We start from the raw sequence: 22,150 nt of genomic DNA on the forward strand, positions 1-22,150 counted from the left end.
CTGGAACTAAATAACGTCATGCAACTAAAGATGTCATATTCTTTTTGCAAGTGTTCTGAACTGAATTTAATTAAATTGAATATTTGTAATTGGTCATAAACAGAAGAGGAAGTGAATTGTTATTGACGGATATAGCATAATTGGTTAGATGTGGCTGGTTATTTTGGAAAATGTTTTAAAAATGTTTCATTACTCATCCGACTGACTTCATCAGCCGTAGGGAGGAGGTGGAGACTCCCCCACACTTAACCTGATTTCAATCTGTAACATCACAAGACTCACAAATTACTGTGGGAGTTGCTTGCTTAATGGTGTGAATCTCAATGTCACATGCAATGTGATGAAACTTTCATGTTTCACCATCTGCTTGCTTGCTGGTTTGCCACTTCAGTAAGACGATAATTCTTTACTAAAATAAATAAATAAATAAATTCCATTCCATTTTTATAATGACCTGGATGTGAGGAAGCCGTTTTAGATGTGGGCAAATGAGTATGCAGTGCAGACTGACTGGTTTGTGTGCTCCGTGTGTCATCCTGTGGGGTCAGATCCTCAGCCTCGGCCAGCTCCTTGGTGAAGTTAGAGGGGAACATCCCAGTTTTGCCATTGAGAAAGCCTTCCCACCATCCCTCCTCCACCTGAGCAAGCAAACACACAAAAGCAATTTTAAGAACTACAGATAAACAAGAGGTTCTATGTAAAAAAAAAAAAAAAAAAAAAAAAAAAAAATATATATATATATATATATATATATATATATATATATATATATATATGTATGTATGTATATGAGTAGGATGATCATACAGTACCCACCTCTCCCAGAACCTCAATAACATCTCCGATCTTCAGTTCTAGTTCATCTTCATTCTGTGGAGCGTAGCTAAAGGCAGCTTTGCAACGCCTTTTTCTGATTGCCTCACCTGTTTACATGAAAAATTTATCAATTATAATAAATAATGTTTTTAATCTTTAAAACAATGTGGGGCCAGTAAGAATTTTAATGTTTTGAAAGAAGGAGGAATGTAACAATGCACCCTGATTTGGTTGAAAAATCGATACAAATATGTGACGATTTAAATCGTGTGACGAGTGGGGCGGGACCGAGAGCCATTGGAACGGAGCGAGGCTGGTGGAGTGATTGGGAAATGAGCGACACCTGCTCCACTCACCAGTCTCGAGTCCCACGGAGGAGATCGGAAGGATACAAAAGAGGAGCAACAACAGTAAAGGGGGAGAGAGGACCAGGCCTGGACTTTACGGACTATTTTATGTTTGGTTTATGTTTGTGTGCGGCAGTGGTCTGTGAGGGGCTGTCGCGCTTTTTGTGTTTATTTTGTAATTAAAGTCTGATTTAAATGTCCGCCGGGTTCCCGCCTCCTCCTTCCCGTGACTATGAAGGTTGTTTTATATTGTTACAAATTGGTTTAGAGGTTAAATGGATCGCGATACAGCTGGAGGTAGGAGTTTATAGGAATGTATCTCTGAGAGGAACTGTCTACAGAAACGTTTTCAAAGTATTTTCTTTACAACCTGCCCCTGTATAATGAATATCAAACTGTTTGTAACCAAGGAAACGCTGTATTGCTGCTCTTCCATAAGCGCCACCTGCTGTTAGAGAGTTAAATTGCGTTTTCATTCAGCCCATCTGCTGTTTCTGTTTTGTGCATATATGTTTCATGTAGTTTAGTTTCACAAAATTCTGTTTTTGCTTAAAATTTCTACATTATACAATCTAATTTGGATTAAAAACTGCTCATGCTGCATGTATGTAGCATCTTTGCTTGGACTGTGATTAAAATACAGTGATTGCCTGTAATTTCAAATGGAAAGGGCACAGGTTTGTTTAATATGAAGAGATTTATTGTATTAGTGTTATTTATTTGATTTGAGGTTTCGTTTAAAAATTTAAATTTAGTTTTGTTATTTGAAATATTTGAATTTCACAAAGAGATATGCAGCATTTTGTCCAAGCAATAATAAAAAGAGACTTCAACATTTAAAATTTGTCCTATATCTTATTTTGCAAAAAAAAATAAAAAAAAATAAATAGTGTGTAAATCGTATCGTGAAATCAATATCGTGAATCATATTGGATCGTGAGTTTAGTGAATAGTTACATCCCTAGAAAGAAGTATTTTATGCTCATCAAGGCTGCATTTATTTGATCAGAAAATAGCAATATAGAAACAGCAATATTGTCAAATATTTGGACAATTTAAAATAAATGTTTTCTACTTTAATATATTTTAAAATGTAACGTATTCCTGTGATGGAAAAGCTGAATTTTCAGGAATCTTTCTAATGTGCTGATTTGCTACAATATTTATTATTATTATTATCTATATTGAAAACAGTTGTCCTGCACTTATACATTCTAGCACTAGATGTCTGTCTTCTCTTTACTAAACAATTAGTTACACGTTGTGCTCCAAGACTACTCACTAAACACATAGAGCTCTGTGGCTCATGACAACAAATAGCATTTGACAACAGATACCCAGTTTCAGTTCTCTACAGAATGGAGAAACTGGGCACTCCAGCTCTCATCTACTGATATTAATATCTTGATGCCACAGAGCACTGAGAATGCCAAGATTTCAATACTTAATACGCTGGTGAAACCAATGAGACACACATATTTTGACTCACTTTTCCTTCGGAAGCCAACATCTCTATCTGCAAAACAAATTAAAGTCATATGAACCAACACCAGCACTGTTGTCTGAAAATCAGGTGATATAAATGAATGGCTGTAAACAGAGCTCGTGTTTCGAGTATATGTCCCATTTAAAATATGTGCAAATTATTTGTTATTTAAATACATGTCTGTGACCTTAATTATTTACTTAATTGTTTAAGTCATTAATATTAATCATTTAGCATTTAACATATTGAATGTCATTAAATCATCACATGATTACACAGAAACACTAAAAAGTGAGTCATTTTTATGAGATCAAAGCAAGTGTCACATTGTTACGTTTTTTTTTTTTTTTGAGCATTTTTACTTAATTTAATTTCACAACATTCTCAGTTCAACATAAATGTGACCAATCAGAAGATTCACAGTGGACCTAAAAAGACAGCATGTGTAGTTTCTGTAATCATAAGAATAAGGGAGATTTAATAATGTGTAATTACACATCACACACACACACACACACACACACACACACACTCACACACGAAGTGGTAGGAGTAAATGGTTTCTTGTCTGAAAAGAGTAATACTGTACTGTAATACTGTAGTAATACTGTACTGGCAAAATCACACACACACACACACACAAACACACACACCAAACACAATCTGAAAATCTGATAGACGTATTCTGACCCGGCTTAAGTGTCATTGCAAGAGTAATGTTTTATTTAACAGTCAGCAAACCTGAGCCGAACCTCTGTTTACTTGAATCTTTGACAGAAAATGTAACCACCCCCCAAATCCTCTTCTGTGAGACATGGGGGTGGAGGGGGTGCTTTTGTGAGTGTACTGTGCTGAATAAGCACTGGACTACTTTTCGGATGTGGAAAAGATCAGATACACTACCTTTCCTGGTGGGTCTGAGGCTGGGTTCTGATTTTGGGCTGGCACTGCCATTGGACAGGTCTGATTTGGATCCGGCCAAACTGGACTCCTTCTTCACCTCTTTTTTTGAGTCTTTCTTTATCTCCTAAAAATAGAAAAGGGGCACTTAATGCACAGAAACTCTAGAGGGAGCTCTAGTCCATTCACATACACTGTGTGTGTGTGTGAGTGTGTGTGTGTGTGTAAAACAGAGACAGACAGACAGAGAGGCATGATGTAGGCCTTAGTGCAGTAGAGCAGAGAGGCGCTCATTTCCTGGATGGGCACTACAGTGACTCAGAGTCAACATCTTACACACACACACACACACAAACACACACACACACACACACACACACACACACACACGCACACACACACACACACACACACACAGCTTTAAAACACTTCTCCATCTGTTTGTCCGTCTGTTAGAAGAAGTACCAGCTTTGTCTGTACTGCACTTCTCTCTTCCTCCACTAGACCTGTTAAAGCTGTAAAAACGTGGCTGGTGATTAACTCTAATACGAATAATTGTGATTAATAATTGAATTGTTTATTTTGCTCATATCAGTTTAATACACATGAAGTAATTGTTTTTGAGCTTGAAAACATAAACTGCTTTGTAAAAATAATACATAAGCCCTATTCGGACGGGACTAGTTTTACAGGGGGTCGTTAGAGAAATCTGCGTTTCACATACGTACTTGGTGATTTTAATCCCGTCCGAATCTGCCACGTCTGAGTTTTTCTCACACAACCTCTGTGATAATTCCAGAGCAAATTACCTACCGTTTTTCAGCAAACTCAGTGATCCTCTGAGAAAACTAATCTTGTCCGAATGCGAATGTCTGTGGTTGCCGGTTATATTTTATTTCCTTGTGTGTTTTGGCCAACGTGAATTACCGTAGATGCTCTTACCGCGCAGATGTTTGATATAACGTTATTTGCTTAGCGGCAAATAAATAATAATAACAAAATAATACAAATAATAAAATCAAGAGCAAGATCGCGTAAACTGTTAATACCGGCTATTGTAATATCAGCATCAGGTAGGATTACTCACGTTCATTTATGTACTCAGTTACATAATGTTTTAATTACATTTAATAAAAAATAAAAATAAAAAAAAGGATGAAAACAAGTTAAACTAAAGGAACCACACATTAATATGGTTTTGTCATACTAGCCATTTAGTATTTATTGTGTAATAATACTAAGGCAATCATTCTGAATGAATGCAATGCACGCATACAGAGCGCGTGATCTCTGTGACGCCCAGCACAAATCAGACCTAACAAATCTGTAATAAACATGGAGATGTTAGTCCCGTCCGAATTGGTACATGAAAATCACAGACGTCAGGTGATAAGAATCGAAACTCAAACTTAGTTTAGAAAACTAGTCCCGTCCGAATAGTGCTTAATACTAATAATACTAAATATGATAAAAAAAATATACATATAGACATTTTAAACAATAACAGCAATACCAATAATAATGATCTAAGTATAAACATTTTAAATATTATTTTAAATATTATGCATATATTTAAAAAATAATACTATTTAGTATATTTTATTGTATGATTCAAAATAAAATAAAATAAAATAAAACTTTTTTTTTTGAATCCAGCTCATCTGAATACAACAGTATTTATTATAATTAATAAAATGCCTCATAATCAATATTTAATTTTAATTAATACTGATTTGCAACAATATATCTTAAATTCTTCACTTTCACAAATAGTTTCATAGTAAAGCAATCTGGTTAAACCCTTTCATAGAGGAGGATAACCTAGTTTTTTTTATATATATATACTCCTCATTCCAAATCTGAAATAATGCGGTCATCTTTTCTGGACTTGGTAACCTTCAATAATCAAAAAGGTTAGTATTTGTTCAAGTGCACCAAAAATTAATTGCACTGTATTTGTAATGGACAATATCTATGCAAATCACACTGTGGATTAACAAACTGACCATTGCTCGATGCTCGTTGTCTCGAGAGCTCGTATAATACAATGAGCTGTACTGTGATAGATATTTAAAGTGTGCACACAGTAATTGCTCTTTTCGTTCTCTCCTTCTGTTTATAGTGTGATTTAAGGTATATGACTTTAAGGCCTGTGCAAAGGTTAAGAGAAATGCAGAAATAGATCTCGAGCATCTCTTGGCTCACGCAGAGCTGTCATCCTTTCTCAATTTCCTGCATGTTATCTTTCTCTGCTCTTGTCTGCGAGTTCTTTCTGCGTGTTTCACCCTCTTGCTCACTCTGACATGGTTATTTATTAAGAGGAATAAGAACATACTATCTGCTTGCTGGATGCTTCATCCTTGCAGATCAAGTTGTCATTCTGCAGGTGGACAATATTTCAAACGGGTATCATAAATCTCACCAAAATTTTTCAAGAGCACAGATTACTTTTTTCTTTTCTTTTTTTTTATCTGTCTCATGTCTACATGTATCTTAGGCCATTATTTAAGACCTATGGGGACATACTTCCAATTGAAACAGGAACGTATGGCAATACATATTTTAGGGTTTGTCTTTTATTTTAAATAGTAATTTTTTCCAAAAAGCAATTAGAGAAATAGCATTTTCAAGCCATTTGCTATTTCGAATGGCTAAAAAAAAATGCATTTCTAACATAAAAACAAGGTTTGTGGTTAACATTACTTGCAGAATAAAATATGAAAGTCTCGTCAACAAAGATAATCAAAATTTTGGTACCGTTTTCATTCATTTTAAGTGTGTAAAAGCTAAGAGAATTTTAAATACATACAGACTGCTTTAAAGCTATTAGACATGGACTACACTACATAATTTTCTCATTTATATTCACACTTTTATCTCTCAATCAAAACCTTCATTAGTATCCCAAAACATCCAGTCTTCACATATCCTTCAGAAAAGCCTCTCCCAACCTTTACAAATAAGTTTGAAACTTCATTACAGTTCAACAAAAACACCAAACAAAGTTGCAATATTTTTCATATAGTTCGTGTTTCCGAAATCCAAGAAATAAAAGATGTTTTAAAAAACGAATTAAAATGCAAAGACTTGTCATAACACACAAACCAGGAAGTGTCTCTCGCACAGGAAAATGTGATTTTCTTTTCTGAATAAGGTGTAGAAATATTAACTTTAAATCTTATCAGCCAGGGAATGAAATAAGGTTACAGTGGTTAGCTTTCTTTAGGATGACTGTGTGTGAGAGAGAGATAAACTGAAAGAGAGAAAGAGAGCATGAAATGAGAATGTAGCAGTGAAAATGTGTGCATTTAGAAAAGATATTCAACCATAATAATCATGTGTTTCATCACGTGTTTCATCATGAATTTAACGTCTAATCAGCAGACCAATCACATGCACAAGAACTTAAATACAGACCACACAAAAATCTGATATCACACAATTTGATGTCAGTCAGTGTATATTTTTATAGGGAAGAAGAAGTCACACATAAGTTTTTCAGTCTGGTGCTTATGAGACCCATTAAATATAGCTAAAAAAGAAATAATACTAAACTAAACAATAAATAACGTGTGAAAATACAATTATATTAAAAAAAAAAGTGAAATAAAAAATTATTCTATATCATACTTTAAAAATAAAATACTAATATTTACATTTTCATTTTATTTAATTTCTTTATAACTTTTTAATATAATTTTTTATCTGAATTTTAATCATCCTTTAAATCTAAAAGTTTTTAATTTGGCTGGCTACCGGCAAGCATGTATGGTATGCGCTGCTGGTTTTAGCGCAGCCAAGTGAAGCGCTTCAGTGAATGAAATATCAAAGTTTTGCATTTTGCTCTGAAACCATCAGTGCATAGCGTATACATTTATGCTTTCAGTTTGAATAGAAATCATATACAGTATTATAGTTAGTTGATCTAAAACAATGTTTGTGCATAAACAGTTGTCAACCAGGATGATATGTAAATGAGTGGTCAGAACTTGTTGTTATTGTTTAGTTTTTTTTTGGAATAGAAATAACAAACATTGCAGTGCATACAGTATACTGTACTGCTAAAAGCTAATTTTACTAACTTTTAGAAATACACTAGTATATAGGTATTGGCCTTAATGCTAAAGTCAGAAGAAAATTAGACAAAATATAAGCTAAAACAGCACACAATGTGACTTAATGCCCAGCTTAACTTAGCTAAAAAAAGAAAAGAAAAAGTTTTTCCCTCGAAATATGGGACACATAATTAAGAAAGAGTGCTAGTACTGAGTGCTTACACCAATATGTACATTCTCTCTCTCCTTGAGCAGCATATCACACACTGGATCCTTTCAATGTCTGTATTGGGTTGCTTCGTGAGTGTGAATGAGAGTGTGAGTTAGTGAGTGTGTGTGTGCGAACACATTGGTGTGCATCCCAGAAACATTCTATCCAAGAGAAAACCCTGAAAACAGAATTCCATTCACTCTGCAATAGGTGCCTTATCAAGTTATTTATGATGAAAAGAGCGCACAGCAACCGACCTGCTGATAAGATCAGAAGAGTTTCATGCTAGTTCAAGCTGGTTTAGGATGGTTCCTGCTGGTTTGGTGGACCAGTCTAGCTGGTGGACCAGAAAATAGATTAAACTCAAAATATTTAATTGAATGTGTCAACGCATGTCAATGTCAATCCACTTGGGCACAAAAGAGAAACTGAAAGCAATCATTTCCATCCAAACTCTAAATAAAGTTATTACAACAGAGCATTTTACTATCGTCAGAGAAGGAAGTGTGTGTGTTGCAGGCCACTTAAAAGTTAGTACTTAGATTGTGGTTTGGTAACTTAAATACAAAATACTTAAATGTCAAAAATACACAGGTATTGTCTGTGTCATTTTGGATCTATTCCTATTATATATATATATATATGTATACATACACACATATATACACATACACACATATAGATATACATATATCTACATATATCTATCTGTCTATACACACACACCCAATCAAATTTTTATACAAAGTTCTTATTTAATTAAAAAACAAAAATGATACACAACTTATTTTTATTTATATAAATGTGATTTTTTTCTTAATCACTATAAATCACCCTCTGGGGTCTATATATTTATGTGTTTGAAGAAGACTGTCTCAAGATTCGAAGGACTCTTTCCTTTTCTAACCATAAAGCAAATTATCTCTTATAGTTTTGCAAGCCTAATATTAATGAAACAATCCAAAATGATTGTGACTGTACTTTTAGCTGTCTGTGATGTGTTTTTATATCGTTTTACATTGAGAAAATGTTAAGTTTAGAAATAGGATTCAGGTTATGCGCTTATATCTACAGTATGTAACTGAAATTGGGCCTAATAAAAGATCATTTAATTTGTCACTGTTTGAAGGACAACATTGGGATTTGGAAAATGAATTGATTATCAAAATAGCTGCAGCTTTAGCAATAGCTATAATGTTTGTTAGTGTGCTAAGTTCTCACAGTAACTGTTAGCAGACAGACGGTCCCATTGATTGACGGGTCATCTTCAGACTCCACATCTCACAAAGTCCTACTGTGTGATTGGGATCGGCCCGTGCCAGTCATCAGCAGGGAACTCTGAGAATATCTAAATACATCAGTGTTCAGAATCGCGCGTTACTGAAACTATTGTTATAGTGTAGAATACCTTCAATGATAAAAGCTCAGTTATCAGTCCTGAATTATATTTTTGTGGTTGTTGAAGCTCCTCTCTAAAAGGTTGATATAAGACTTCATCCAATGATTTAAACCACGCTTGGTTTTGGTTACGTGTTAAACAAGTTAAAACAAGATAGATAAAGCTCCATCATCACCAGCCTAATTAAAGCATAGACTGTGTGGCATATGTGTAATGGTCTACCTGTATACCTTATGGTGTCACTGCCATGGAAACATATTAAAGCCAGGCCCCTAGGGGCCAAAGTACAGCTGTAGTACACACATACTAGGTCAAACACTGAAACTTGAGCAAGAACAATGCTGAGGATCATACAGACACAAAAACATTCAAGATGGATCACAACAGCAGACTTAAACGGTTTGTCTAGATAGTTAGAATTTTTCGTTTTTATATTTTTAGCAGTATTTCTATAAGCAATGCCCTGCACATTAGCTGTTAGTCGGTTTGCATGATAAAACCCTGTTGCGTACTTGAATTCATCCTATTTAAAGAACCGCCACTGCAGCCAAACACATTCAAACAATCAACACAACAGACATCTCTAACCAATTAGTTGAATATATTAAATAGTCAATATATTAAAAGTACTCTATTACACACTACCAATGTACACACAAACAAATTCATATTCACAAAGGACACCTTTGGACGGCTATATTAAAACCATTTGATATTCTCAAAAAAACCTTTTAAGCACAATAAATCATTTTTATGCACAAAAATCATTTTAAGTAGGTACTTGTGGTGTTTGTGGAGGGCACAATCACAACCCATCTCTTCTCACTCATCTCGCTTTACGGCATGCAGCTGCAAGGCTCACTTTTTTTTTTAATATACACTTCCTGCCATAGTCATAGGCTTCGACAGAGCTCGAGTCAAGTCAAACCACAGTATGTAGCTGCAAACTTCTGCAGTGCGCCCCTTCTAACGATACAGTATGCACACACATACATGCAGACCAGGCCAGATGAGACCTTTTCCCTTTGAACTGTAAAAATAAACATGCCAGCAGAAACCACGGTTTTGCAAAGCATTCTGGGAGCAGCAGAGGCCTAATCAGGCTCACCTGACAGAACGAGTCTGTTTATCAAAAGAACAGATTAGAAGGGGGTGTTCACATTCTCACGACCACAAACCAATCAACTTTCATTAAACTTTCATTTCAATCTGGCCGACTATGTGCGCATGAATCCCTAACACGGTTATTTGTTTAATACACTGACACGCACACACACATTTAGCTCCTACTCAGGCCTGTCACGAGACTCCTTTTCTCTGACTTCCTGTTCACAATAGCATTAACAGAGCTCTGAAAAGTGCGTGATCTACATTCCTCTCCCCCGCTCACTGGTCTGCTCCAGATGGTCAATGGTAGCTGGTTTCCGCAGCATCCCATCATTCCTCTGTCTTCCACTACACGGAGGATAAAAAAAGTAATGTGCTTCGGGGAATGACAGGCCCTCTCATACACAATAGTGTAGACAACCTTGATATGCTGGTGCTGATCTTTGATCAATGCCACAGGTCGGCTCATTCTTTTTTATCAACCGAACAATCAGCATGTTGTTAAACAACAGTACAACCCACAGAATGCACTTTCAAGCCCTCACAGACTCATTTTCATTTCTATCAAACAATTAAACAAGTGGCTACCACGAGTAAGGTCTATATCAGCTATAAAAAAAAGTACAAGATCGCATGTCCACGTCAACTGTGGGATTGGGAAATGATCAACATGTATGTAATGTAGCTTGCAAGTTAGCAGCTAGCATGCTAACATACAGATACAATGTGCAGTCCTACAAAAAAGGTTCAGGCAGATTGATGTAATACTTGTGTGATTAAAAATACAAATACTTCACATGAAAATGATCAAGTTATTGCATCTGGGTCAGAATGATTGACTAGTTTTTGATTGTCTCATGTTTTGAATTCGTTAGCATGCTAACAGTGTTCTACACTTGTACAAGAATCCTTTTTCTTACAGTCTTCTTGAAAATGTGTACTGTAAATATGGTTGGTTTTTTATGATAAATTACTTTTTATAATTTTCTCATTAGCTCGCAATTTTCACTAGCTGTTTTAACAATGGTGTTTTAATATTTTTTTTATGTTTTCACATTTACTGTTGTTCACATGCAAACTTCAGTGGTTTGCACATAAGGTGAAATGTTTCCTCATGCCGATGTTGCAACAGGTTCTATTGGTCATGCAAATAAGCTGTGCTGACAAACAGAAAGTTACAGTTTAATAGTGACTTCTGTGTGAGATGTGCTTCATGCTCTGCTACAATATTGACAACAGACAAGGGATCTTTTTTTTTTGTCTGTAAAATTTAATCAAAATAATGTATCCTCACCTAAGTTTACCCTCATAACAAAATGATTCAAGTGCTTCTTGCCTCAGTTGACTAGTTGACCAGGCCTTTCATTGTTTAGACAATCAAATGCATCCAGGTCCTAAAATAGGTATTAAATTTGGTTACTTCAATTGGTTAATTTGTTAAGGCCATCATAGTCATTAAAAAAGGCTTTGTGTAATCCTCCAAAAAAGGACCTTAGGTATATTAGTGGTGGCTGGGAATACGTCATGTCATGAGATTGCAGTGAAGTGCAGTTCTGAGTAGAACAGAAGAATGCAGCGAGAACAAAGAATGATGTAAAACTCTAAGAATCCAGCACACCTCCTAAACCTCCCTCTCGGGTTAGGAGGTTAAATGCTCTACAACCCAGTTACATCAGCAACTGCTTCAGGATGCAGGGTCCAGGACACAGAATTCCACGTTTCAGGGTGGAATGCATCATTGCCTGTGACACAGTTTTGCGAGCTGCCGCCCCATGGATTATCAGTGCAGTGAAGCGAAAACAGAGCCCCACGCTGAGGCACACACTCCCAAATATATACAAAAGTACAGATAGGTAGAAATGACAGTCACACACACACACAAAAGCAACATAACACCCAATATAAACACATACACACGATTTTGAAGTATTTAGTTAGACATCTCAGGGGCCAAAAAGGCTGAAAGTAAAATGTAAAGCACCTTACCAAGAGCATGTTTATTGTATGAAGACAAAAACAAGCAGTGGAAAAAAAAATAATTAATACGTTTACTCTTTTCCGCCAGCATTTTTGAAAAAGATGCCAGCCACCCTCAGCATTTTTTTTAATCATTTTCACAAATGGCATTCAGAATATTTTGTTGTATGAATATCTGAACATGCAATACATCAAAATAATGAACAATGCCTCTACTTAAAAAAATAAAATCAAAATCAGATTTATTCCAGCTTAAAGCATTCTTTTTTATTTTAAGTCTCATAAAAAAAGCAACATTTTGATCAAAAAGCTGAGAAAATTGCATTTCAAGACTACATTTGGATCATAAGTGACCTGTGCTATCAAAATGAGTCGGAATGCACACAAGGGAATTTTGAGCTACACGCCATAAAGTGAAAAATGTCGATTTTAGTCAAAATTCAGATTTTCACAAACATTTTTTTTAAACCCTCATCGAGCGATCCCAATACTCTAATAACAATTAAACCTCTAAAATGATCTTTTTTTTGTATGTTTTCTGCTAGGAGTACCTATTCTCTGCTTGCTTCTTGCGCACCTGCATTAAGGCATTTCCGACAGCGCGATCCCGATACATATACACATAATTATGTTATACAAGTATTCACGCATCCATAACCTGTTATGTCTTAAGTGAACATTTGGGGAACTGTTGGGGAAAAACATCTGATGTATAACATTATATTAGATCAGTGCATTATAGCAGGTCTTAACTTATAGCCTGTCTGTCTCATTAATGTTAATATAAAGAAGGAATCTCTTGCTGCTCTTGACCGAACTGCTTTTGTAGTTTTAATAATCAATTTATTTGTAATAAATACACTAAAGGGATTTTTACATTTGATTATTTGCTTTACTTACTTGAATGCTTATGATGCGTACTTAAAGGCAATTAATAATAGCAACAAATTTAGCAAAGACAACAACAACAAAAAAAGAAGACTCTCATTAAGCTCATGATGAATATAATCCAAATATTCAACGTCATGAATCATGCAACCTTTGGCAAATCCAGTGATTAAATGTTTTGCATTGCAGACCATCTGACACAAGATCTGAGTGGATCGAGCCTGTGCTGCTGAATCATAAATGCTCTGATGATGCTGGAGTAATGCTTTTATTGCACATTTCACTATCAGAAAGTATGCAAGCTGTAAGTACGCAATAAATATTTGATGGCATTAAATTAGTTGTGGTGAACAGATCATATTATGATGTCGTCATGGAATGGCTTTTCCACAGATTGTTCCATGATAATATGATCTATGTAATTTATATACAAACATGCACACTCAATAAGCAATATTTATGCCATTTATTTTTTATGATGAAATCCAAAATATAAAATGCAATAAAAATAAAATCTAGTGAAATGAAACTGTAATTACCCCGAAGAACTGAACAAAATTAAGAGAGAAGAATGAAAGGTTAAAGGTCATTTATGACAGAATCTCCTTATTTGTATTCAGAGAATAGCAGATTATGAGGTTAATTAAAAAGGTGATACTGAAACAATCCTTTCCAGCTGTGTCGACTTGAATCAGATAATGAAAAAGAGATAAAAAAGAGAGGAAGAAAACCAAGGAGATAGAGGGCTGGCACGAGTCCAGACATGATTGAGCGATTGTGAAGAACGGATGCCTGTTTATTCTAAATTACACCACTCATTTAATCACAGAAGAGACTAAATTATCGGTCCATTATCACATGACCAACACAGGAAGCTGAAGCGCATGCATGACTGACCAATGACCAATCGGCCAGAAAGGAAGCCCCTCATTCAAGAACTGACCGTCCCATCTTTATCATCATTCTTTATTATAACCTCTCCTTTGAATGTAGAGGCTCAGCTGAACTACAAGATATCTGACCGAGCTTTTGTGCCAGCTTAATGGCAGAGCACAATCTACAGACAAACAGGATAAGTGAGAGATTTACTTGTGGCAGACCTCAAACAGGAAACACCTGTAGATGGCAACATGCACACTTGTCTCTCCACTTAAAGATAAGTGCACACTTCCACTTATACTGTACATCAGATGAGAATGGGTGAGATGGTCGACTAGTTATCCTCAATGACTAGATGATTTAACTAAATCTAACTTAAATTTTTTTGCAGTGGTACTTTAGAGTCATAACTTATGTGAAATCTCTAAACTAAAAGTATTGCTTTTAAAGCACAGCCTAAAATTAACTAAAAAAAAAAAAAAAAAAAAAAAAACTAACAGTATATAAAAGATTATGCAAGATACATACTTCTCAAGTGGTCAGGGGTCTGGGAATGAAGCTGGAGAAAATATGCCACATTTTTCAGATGTTTATTATGTGTGTCTGAATGTTCACGCTCTCTTTCTCACAAACCCATAGGTAAGACTAAATTGAGACTTCTGCTTCTCAGTTTCTTGCTTCTCACTTTTCTCTGACTGTATATGCAATTCAACATTTATAATAGTAAAAATGTTTTTAAGCAGCAAATAAGCATATTAGAATGATTGCTGAAAGATCATGTGACACTGAAGACTGAAGTAATGGCTGCTGAAAATTCAGCTTTTATTTATATATATATATATATATATATATATATATATATATATATATATATATATATATATATATATATATATATATATTAATAGTATAATTAAAAAAATGAATTATCTTTCAAAATATTAATTTTTACTGTTTTTTTTTTTTTTTTTTTTTTACAAATAAAGGCAGCCTTGGTAGCATAGAAGACATTAAAGATACCAAAATGGTAGTGTAAATCTGTAAAGGAGAAATCCAATAAGTCTACTGAAATATTAAATAAAGTAAAAGTAGATGTTTTGTTTAGATTTGCCATCCATCTTGAATGTGGCTTGGAAAACTCAAAAACTGTTATATGAGATGAAGAGATCACTTAACAGAAACTGTTGCTGCCTAGAATTAGCATCATCATGGAATAAACTCCAGAATATTTGTATGTAGTGCATCGGAACCAGAAGACCACCAGATTAACATATTTATGTTTGGAAACACATTTGATGTGGTCAAGTATAAATAGAAACTCCAGTCAGATAGCAATCATCAAAGTAAACAGGCCAAAAGAGTAGCATACGAGCAATACAAATTTCCTCTGGAAAGGGTCCCAATACACACCAGCACACCACAGTCACATCTTGATTTTGCTCTAAAAGTTTAGCGCCATCTCACTACTAAACCATGAGCATGGTGCATGATTACTTTAGCGTACACAAAAAAGTGTGAATGTTCCATATGACCATTGCGAGCCGTACCATGAGCATGTGCTTTGAGCTGTTCAAGTGGAAATATGACTCACGCACTGTTTTACTGACACCCTAACTCAGCAATATCCAAACCCACAGAGAGAACATAACAAAACTGGCCCTGCATTAGTACTAAACAGACTCTGAAACACTTCACGGCAGCCAAAACCTGCCGTTTATATTAGAATTATTGTTCTGACAATGGGCTGAATGGTGTAAATACCCATAAGCATCCATTTTAAAGGTTACTTTGGTGTTTATTTTAAATGACTATGCAAGATGTGTGGGTATATGGTAACTATCTGAACCATTTTAAGAATGGAAATGTTGCTCTAGCTTGTTTAGTAGCCATTTATTTGGCATGCTCAAAATTAGCATGTTAACATAATACAACACACATGTTGGCAGTAAACAAGCTAATGTGGTGCAGTGTGATGAAACCTAGCAAACTGACAGTGTATTAGTTATATTTATAGTTACATAGAAATATTTTCTTATTAAAAATCGTCATCTGCCAAAACATTTGTTTAGGACAGTTTGTGCAAAAATAAATGTGTTTCTTAACAATACATTAAATGATTAACTGGTGTTGTGTGGATAACTTCTGGATCATTGTGATGTTTTTATCAGCTGTTCTGACGGCACCCATTCATTGCAGAGGATGCATTGGTGAGCAAGTGATTTAATCCTACGTTTCTCCAAATCTGTTCTGATTATAAGAACAAAATCATCCACATTTTAGAAGGAACAACATTAAGGTCCATTTTAACATTTTCAGCTTTCAACTATTCCACTACCTATTTTTCTAATCTAGTTTACACATTTACACACATATTTAAAGAAATAACTTCACTATGATTTCATGACGGCTGTTTTGGTGTCTTCAGAATGAATTCATCAGTTGTGCTCAAGCTGTGAAAAGAGCTGTTTAAATTGCAACCGTTGAATTTCACACCGTCTCGCTGTTAAGCATCTTCTCTCCCCAGTGCCATCAGAGGAAGTCTGCACTTCCCTACCATGAACCATTGAAAAGGAAGTGACCTCGCGAAGCTACAGAGTCTCTCTGTACACTGCATTCACTGCATAAACTCAGGTTTTGAGTGGGCTTTGACAGAAAGAAATATTGTTCTTGCCAACTTTGATTCAAGTTCAATTTCACATGGTTTCATTTACACAAGCATAGCTTAATGAACAGACTAAAAGAAAGAGCAAATGAATGGATTTGCAACAGGGTTACAACATACCTTGCAACATACAAAAACTACTAACACATACATACACACACACACACAAAACACTAAAAAATACACAGGCTTTGAGACTTGACTTGTAAACATTTCCAACCACAAGATTTTCTCTAAAGTTCACACCAACATTAGTGGTATTACTTGTTGAAAAGTAATGTGTTTTAAAGTAAGAAGTATAAATAAAAGGAGATTACAAAGAGAGCTGTACTAATAAAGTACTAATAACAGTCCCAGTGTGTAACAAGTATGTGGCGCTACAATGCTAAAAAGCTTTCATGGACTCCTCACACCTGAGCTCATGACAATCTGCTGGAGGAGTTTGCAGGTTTTCTGCTGCAATATGAACCTGATGTACTGGTGTCACTCTCCGTCTGCAGTGCTGCATCTCAAGCCCCTTTCACACTGCACGTCGGACCCGGCAAATTGCCGGAACATTGCCGGGTTGACTTTTGTGTGAAAGCAAACACGTCCCGGGATTGATTCCGGCATTGAACCCGGGTCGTGGACCCAGTAGCATTGCCAGGTTCAATCCCGGGACGAGTGCTGTGTGAACAAAAGCCAGATCTAATGCCGTGTCGTAGTGATGACGCACGTTATCGCACAACTCTTTTACCGGCTGTTTTGAGCGAAGATTTTTAAAAAAATATGTGCAAACTGTAATGAAGCAGAGATCAGTTAGTTCCTCACTTTTCGCGCTGACACCGAGATCGTTCGTCAGCTTCAGTGAAAGTATAACGTGCCTAACGTTTTCGACTTGTACATGACACGTCACGCCCTGATGTCACGTGTCGTTACGGGATCTTTACGGGTTGTGTGTGAAAGCACGCACATATCCCGGGTAATCAATGGCAGTGTGAAAGTGCAAAATTTAGTGACCCGGGAACACTCGCCTGAACACTTTACCCGTGTATTTGCCGGAATCGCAGTGTGAAAGGAGCTTATGTGCGACCAATTCTCTTCCAGTCAACACACACACACACACAAACACACTCGCCATCCTCTGACAGTCAGTATTAGAGACATGCTGAGTTCAGCTCAACACAAACATACACTTGCCAACACACTCTAGAGCTGAAAAATATAACGAGCGATATAATGAAAATTCTATATATATCCACAATGAGTTGTTGGCAGCAAAACACAAACAATACTTTTTTTGAAAGTATTTTTTAAATTGGAGATAGAGTGCTAAATTTTAGAGTGATAATGCCATAAAAGCAAAATCAGAAGTGGAAAGTTTTAGCACAAATTAAAGAACACAGACACAGCCGGCTCATTTCCATTAATGATATTGTGATCATATGCGCCATTCATACGGGACACGTCCCAGTCAGGATTTTAATAATGCCTAAAACATCCAGAGCAGTTTGACCAATAACATGCAGGTATTGTACATAATCGACCAATCGTGGGGCCGCGTGTGAGAAGGTGAGATCTAGAGGGAACGATCAAAGCGATGCAAATATGTTTGTTCGTTCGGTTGACTTGAAGCTTCGCTGCGCACAAATCCAAAAAAAAAAAAAAAACTGTGCCACAATGCTTCAAGTCAAACGAACGAACAAACCCATGAAAGCGTTTCGAAAGCATAAGGAGCCGTCTGCTCTGCTCTTTAAAGCTCGTTGTTACACAACGATGGACCTGCACAGTGGAAATAGCCAAAACCTGGATATTTTAGGCAATATTAAAATCCTGGCTGGGACGTGTCCCGTATGAACGGCGTATATGGTCACCCTAATTAATGACCTATGAAATCTACCAAGAGCAGCACAAATTAACATAGGGTCACAAACGAGCAGGGCATGATAATCAGGTTGGGGTAATCTGCTTAAAACACAAGTGCAAAATGGGTTAAGTCATGCCCTTTTTTTTGGAAGTTAAATAATGGTGCAAATACCAGTAAACTGACTACCGCAAATATTAGTAAATCACCTTGCGTGATATATTTAAATACTCTCCTTGCATAAATTATGTCTGAAAGGGAAATTCCTGCAAATGTTAATGCATTTGTCAGCTGCAAAAATAACTGTCCATGCCTTTTCATTACTAATGTTTCACTGCGAATTTAGCAAACAATGATAAGATCATTACATTTTTACTGTAATTAACTTATTTGTTTTAACATTTTGAATCTACACTACCATTCACAAGTCTGGGATGAAAAACATATTACTTTTTTTTTTTAAGTTGTCTCCAGTGCTCACCAAAACTGCTTTTATTTATTCAAAAATACAGTAAAAATAATGTGAAATACTACTATAATTCAATAACTGTTTACTAATTTAAAATGTAATTTATTCCTGATAAAAAAAGCTGTTTTTCAGCATCATTACTCCAGTCTTATTGTCACATGATCATGCTCCTTTGCTGCTTAAGAAACATTTCTTACGTGCAAAGTTCACAAGAATACCATTAATTTATTTTTAGTCAGTTAAACTGTTAATATCTTACTCCACTGACCCCAAACTTTTGAACTGTAGTGTAATTGGTTGCATTAAAGATATGCATTTAATACTGTCAAAAGTGAGAAATTTAAACCGTTTTTGCTAATTCGCTCAGCCCTAACACTCTACGCACACTCACTAACACTCTGAAACAGTGTTGATGGCTTGGTCATGCTAAATTAAGGCGAGAAACCGACATCCAGTGGTGAGTCTAGGCTGTGAATCCATCCACTTCCTCCTGCAGGGAAAGGTCAAAAGGGGAAATGCTGAGTTCAGCACTTACTCTGACAAAGTTGTCGGGGAAGAGCCCCCTCCGACCGTCCAGCTCTCCTTCCCACCAGCCGCCCTCATCCTTCCTGATGTTACTGATGATGTCACCGACAGCGATGGTCAACTCGTCATCGTGCTGGGCCTGGTAATCAAACTCCACAATGGCTTCCACTGAGAGAGAGGACAGCAAACAGAGGTTTAGAGGTCATGGTTTCATACAGGAAGCATGTTATACTGTATTACTGTATGAGACACACACAGACATGCAACTTTCAATGAAAATGACAGCTCCATCTGCATTGGATCCAATTATGTCTCTTAAAAACTAGATAGAATTGTGGTCATTACACTTCACCTTAGGAAATGCAAACAAATAAATGATTTGGTTTTTGTAATTCAACATGCACAACCAACAGAGAGCCTGTTTTGGTAACAAAAACACTAGGCTGTTATAGGTGGTTGCCACTGTGTTGCTATGTGGGTCCTATGTTTAAAATGTCATTCATGTGTTGTTATGCTGCTTTGCGTTCTGGGTGGTTTCAATGGCTCTTGGTTGGTTGGCCGTTCTAAAGCATTCCGGAGGGTTTATATTGTGTTTCTAGGGTGCACCGGTTGGTTTCTAGGGTGTTGCTAGGTGAATCTAGGATAATCCTAGGGTGCTTTTATGTTTGGAATATTTAGTGTGTTGCTAGGTAATTCTAGGTTGTCTTGAATGGTTTCTAGAGTGTTATTAAGTGATAAAAGGGGATTCTGAGTGAGTTTTATTGTGTTATAATGCTGCTTTAGTGTGTCATAATAATTTGTTCTGGGTTGTTTATAGGGTGTTTCTAGATGATTCTAATGTATCCCGGATTGTTTTTTAGGGCACTGATAGGTGATTATCGGCATTTCGGATGGTTCTGGAGGGATGTCTTTGTGTTCTAAGTTGATTCTAGAGGGTTCTAGATGGTTGTTGCTATACTGTGGTGTTCTGGATGGTTTCTAAGGTGCTGCTAGGTGGTTCTAAGTTGTTTTGCGGGATTTTAAGGAATTTTCTAAGTGATTCTAAGATGTTTTGGGTGGTTTCTATTGCATTCTGATTGGTTGCGGTTACTGTTTCAAGTCAAATCAGCCCATTCCCAAATCTCGATAATTTTTTGGTGTCTAGATATGGCTTGGGACTCTCCTTCAATATAAGTCAAAGGGAGTTTTTCACCCGTTTTATTGTCCTGTTTGTAAAAAATCGTAAGTGTAATCACTTTTAATATCAATGATTTATTTTTATTTTTATTTAATTCGTAGGCACTATGGTGCAGAAATGACACACTACACCCTTTAAGGTTTATGCATATCCCCAAATGAACAATAGAAATACTGATGCTTACGACAAAAAATACTTTATCATGTGTGCTCTGCTCTGCCTCTGACAACATCTTAACATATTTTTATTACATAATCATATATTTAATGCAATAAAACATTTACTGAGATAGCAAAGAAAGATACAAGTCTTTCCATAGGAATAAGAGCTAATAGGCCCCTGGAGCATAAGCAGGCATCATGTTTTCGCTGCAGATAGGAGGATTACTCTAGATGAGATCAAGGCAGAAGCGAAAGGAGACCAGAAATTAAAGTCACAATATATTTTTACATTACAGATTATAATAGATATATATATATATATAATAATTGGGTGTTTGCATGAGGTCATGATGGTGAGGAGGGGTTACAGTGAGGATGGAGATGAGAGATGGAGATAGAATGATGAGTCATCAAGCCATGCCACACAAGTCGAGATCACACCCATGCCTCACTCCACTGCAATGCACACTGCACACACACACACACACACACACACACACACACACACAGTAGTATAATGCAAACATCCATTGTGTCTTCTATACAATGTTTGATCTATATCAGAAGCCCTGTCTACAGATTTTCGGATACCAACCAACCCCGTTGCTCCATGCAGAAGGATATCAATACCCTACCATTAACTACTCAAGAATGCATTGGCTTATATGATCCCTCAGATGAGCCTGCAGAATATTCTGGAAACTGCTGAGCTATCCATGGAGGAAAGCATGTGGTCGTATAACAGAAATCGGTCAGCCCGCAGCCATAACAAACACAAAGGTAACGAATACTTCCAAACATCTGGTGGAACGCACCTACGCATATGAACAGATATTAAAAAACCTACAGGCACACACCCACACACACATAAATACAGAAATGCTACAGTCTGTATTGATATAGGTTCCTTCACCTTTGTTTTGTTGGGAAAAGTGTAGAATTTAGTTTTAAAAAGCTTATAAAACAAATACGAATGGACAATTTACCAGGACAGTATAATCATATATTTATATAATAAAATAAACATACAAGGATTGGGAAATATATACAATTTATAACAGATGGGTGTTCAATTTTAATCTGAAATCACAACTATTCTTCCTTGACTTCTCTAGGGGCTTGAAACACAATGAAAGATCTTTCATTCTGTTAAAGACGTTGTGCTACCCCTTGATAACATTCAAGGTCCATCTGTGATTTTCTTTTGAGCAGTATCTTCTCTCTCACTTATTGTCCCTTTGTCATCTT

At 36.1% G+C, this 22,150-nt stretch overlaps 1 protein-coding gene across 5 annotated transcripts in view; it reads right to left on the reverse strand.

The window, feature by feature from the left end:
- The window catches only part of LOC113066177 (SH3 domain-containing kinase-binding protein 1-like), a 43,739-nt gene that overhangs the window by 12,855 nt on the left and 8,734 nt on the right, over positions 1-22,150 (reverse strand). For 2 of the 5 annotated variants that reach the window (XM_026237910.1, XM_026237908.1), the window contains exons 2-6: positions 19,575-19,732; positions 3,553-3,676; positions 2,653-2,679; positions 817-923; positions 455-638 (exon numbers count right to left, since the gene is read on the reverse strand). In XM_026237910.1, coding sequence (XP_026093695.1) covers positions 455-638; positions 817-923; positions 2,653-2,679; positions 3,553-3,676; positions 19,575-19,732 — 600 coding nt within the window. The remainder of the gene's footprint in view (positions 1-454; positions 639-816; positions 924-2,652; positions 2,680-3,552; positions 3,677-19,574; positions 19,733-22,150) is intronic. The other 3 variants (XM_026237911.1, XM_026237909.1, XM_026237912.1) reach the window with 3 other exon arrangements.

This window comes from Carassius auratus, chromosome 49 (assembly GCF_003368295.1).
Source record: "Carassius auratus strain Wakin chromosome 49, ASM336829v1, whole genome shotgun sequence".
Lineage (NCBI taxonomy): Eukaryota > Metazoa > Chordata > Actinopteri > Cypriniformes > Cyprinidae > Carassius > Carassius auratus.